The following is a 2,765-nucleotide window of genomic DNA, read 5'->3' on the forward strand; positions in this document are numbered from 1 at the left end:
CACCGGGCCGCCGCCTCGTCCTGCTTCTCCGAGGTGCCGCGGGGTCAGGCAGCGGGGCAGGCCGCAGGGCGCGCCCCGGGGCCTGCGGGGCCTCCCGGGCTCAGCATGCCCGGGGTGAAGCTGACCACCCAGGCCTACTGCAAGATGGTGCTGCACGGCGCCAAGTACCCGCACTGCGCCGTCAACGGGCTCCTGGTGGCCGAGAAGCAGAAGCCGCGAAAGGAGCACCTGCCCCTGGGCGGCCCGGGCGCCCACCACACCCTCTTCGTGGACTGCATCCCCCTCTTCCACGGCACGCTGGCCCTCGCCCCCATGCTGGAGGTGGCCCTCACCCTGGTAAGCGCGCCCCGCCGGTTCCCCGCCCAGGCCGGGGGCCCCTCCGAGGAGCCGCGGCCGCGCTGGCCCCTAGCCGGCCCCGGGGCGCCGGACGCTCCGAAACCTGCAGCCTTTGCAGAAGCAAGCTCGGTCCACGGGGGCGAGTGGACAGTCCCTGCCGCGGGAAGGGCGTGCGTGGGGGCCGAGGCGCACCCCACCAGGCGACTCCGCGGCTGCCGTGGGTGAGCGCCCCGCCGACCTCCGCTCTGAAAGGGGGCGCGTCGTGCCCCTCGGGAGAATTCGTTCCTGTTAGTTTTGAAAGTGAAGTCATTGTTCCGAAGGTGAGGAGCAGAGGCCTTTCGTCCCGCGCTGTTCTGTTCTGCCGGCTTAGTGGGAGTGCAGCCGGGGTGGGTTTAGGCAGCAGGCTTGGCGCGTTCCGAAACGCGACGGAGAGAACTAGCCTCGGACCTGCCCCTCCGAGCCCAGCGGACTGTCTGGTTTTAAGAATGATCTGCGTGGGACCAGCAGTTAGCATAATGGCTATGTCGCTGGACTCCCAGGAAGTCGACCGCGGTTCACGTCCCGGACCTGGTGGCTTAAATTCACACCGGGCGTGTGTGCATGCGTGCCCAAGATCCCAGGAGGAGAAGGGATTGCGGCGTGACCATCCCCTCGGGGGTGATTTCTCACTTTCAGTCTCTGTCTCTCTTTCTGGCGAGCCACGTGTCCTATAGCAAAAACCTCTCCAAAAAAATTATCTATGATGCTTAAGATCATTAGTTAATTAATGAAGAAGGAACACAATTTGAGAAGGTGTAGGTAGGATTCCTCCTCCATTCCCGTCACCAAATAAAATTCACCTAATTGTGACACCCAGGAATTCCTGGCAGCAGGAAGTGCCTCTCAGGCGTCCTGGCCTAAGGGTGCCATGCACCTGAGTGCTGTTAACCGCGAGCTGAGCCGTCTTGTGCCTTGTTTCCAAGTCATTGCTGGTCCGAAGACAGTAGTGGGGTGTCTCTGAGGTCAGCCGTTTTACTGGCTGAAGACATGCGCTCGCTGGGGAGCGCGTGTTCGGATCCAGGCTCTGAATCACGGTGGAGAGTTGCAGGGAGGTTGGGTCTGTGAAGCGTCGGCCTTCCGAGACTCGTTCTCAGGGAGCCCGTGCAGCCGCTCCGTCCTCCAGGAGCTGGTTTGGAGCGTGCGCTTTGTGCCGCGCCTGTGTGGAAGGATGTGGGTCCGACACAGCCCCGCCCGGGCACGGTCCCCACAGTCCCGGAGAACACTGCCGCCTGTGGGGCGAGGGATCTGAGAAAGCTAGCCGGGCTTAGGGGGCCAGCATGTGTGAAGACCAGGAAAACTGGTGCGAGACCCAGGGTGTTTGGGGGAAGCTGGAGGTGGGGTGGGGTGGGGCGAGCAGGCGGGGCCATTGCCCTGGGGGTTGCCCTCGGGGCTCACACAGGCCGTGGGCACTGTCCCATCCCGGGAGGGAAAGCCCCTGGAGGAGAGCCGCATGGTCAGGTGGGCTGCTTCCAGGGATGGCTCCAGCCTGCGGCGCCAGGATGCTGGAGACTCATGGCAGGGAGGGCTCAGCTGACTGTGGGTGTGGGAGGGAGAACCCACAGACTCGCTGACTAGCCACACATGGGCTGGGGGACACGGCAAGTGAGGGCGCCTCCCAGCTTCTTGGCTTTGCCTTGGAATCGGGTGATGCAAACCCTGCAGTTGACCATGTGGCAGGTGATGGTGCCGCTCATTGAAGGATAGAGGCAGAGAAGCAGACTTGGAGGAGAGGGGGTTTTGTTTAGGATATGCCAAGTTTGAGGTGTTCTGATGGGAAAAGCTTCACGTAAAAGTTGTAAAATGGGGACCAGAAGATGGCGTAATGGTTTCATTGGTGGACTCCCATGTAACCGACCATGGTTCGAGTCCCAGACCTCTGGTGGCTTAAAATTCACACCACGTGTTGGGACCAGCAGTTAGCGAAATGGCTTTGTCGCTGGACTCCCATGTAGTTTACCTCAGTTCGAGTCCCAGACCCGGTGGCTTAAACTCACACCGGGTCCCCCTTGGGTGAATGCTTTCTCACTTTCCCTTTCTGTCTCTCACTCTGTTGCTCTCTGGTCAAGTTAAAATAATAATGATAAATAAAATAATTCTTAAAGGAAGAAAAACTCACACCACGCACATGTTTGGCCTGCCCAAAATCCCGAGAGGAGAGTGGAGAACCGATTGCCCCTGGGGGGTGATCTCTCGCTTTCTGTCTCTATGGCAAGCACACACACCTTATAGCAAAAATCTCTATTTTAAAAAAATTTTTAAAAAAAGGTTGTAAAATAGGTTCAAAACTGAGAGCCAGCAGTTAGCGTAATGGCTATGTTGCTGGACTCCCACATAGTCGACCGCGGTTCGTGTCCCGGACCTGGTGGCTTAAAACTCACGCCGGGCGCGTG

At 59.7% G+C, this 2,765-nt stretch overlaps 1 protein-coding gene across 1 annotated transcript in view; it reads left to right on the top strand.

The window, feature by feature from the left end:
• The first annotated feature begins 6 nt into the window (after positions 1-6).
• The window catches only part of EMC8 (ER membrane protein complex subunit 8), a 14,704-nt gene continuing 11,945 nt past the window's right edge, over positions 7-2,765 (top strand). The window contains exon 1 of the mRNA XM_006152556.3: positions 7-336. Within this exon, the coding sequence (XP_006152618.1) occupies positions 106-336 (231 nt within the window). The 5' untranslated portion in view covers positions 7-105. The remainder of the gene's footprint in view (positions 337-2,765) is intronic.

The sequence above is a fragment of the Tupaia chinensis genome, unplaced genomic scaffold, assembly GCF_000334495.1.
Source record: "Tupaia chinensis unplaced genomic scaffold, TupChi_1.0 Scaffold000355_1, whole genome shotgun sequence".
Classification (NCBI taxonomy): Eukaryota; Metazoa; Chordata; class Mammalia; order Scandentia; family Tupaiidae; genus Tupaia; species Tupaia belangeri.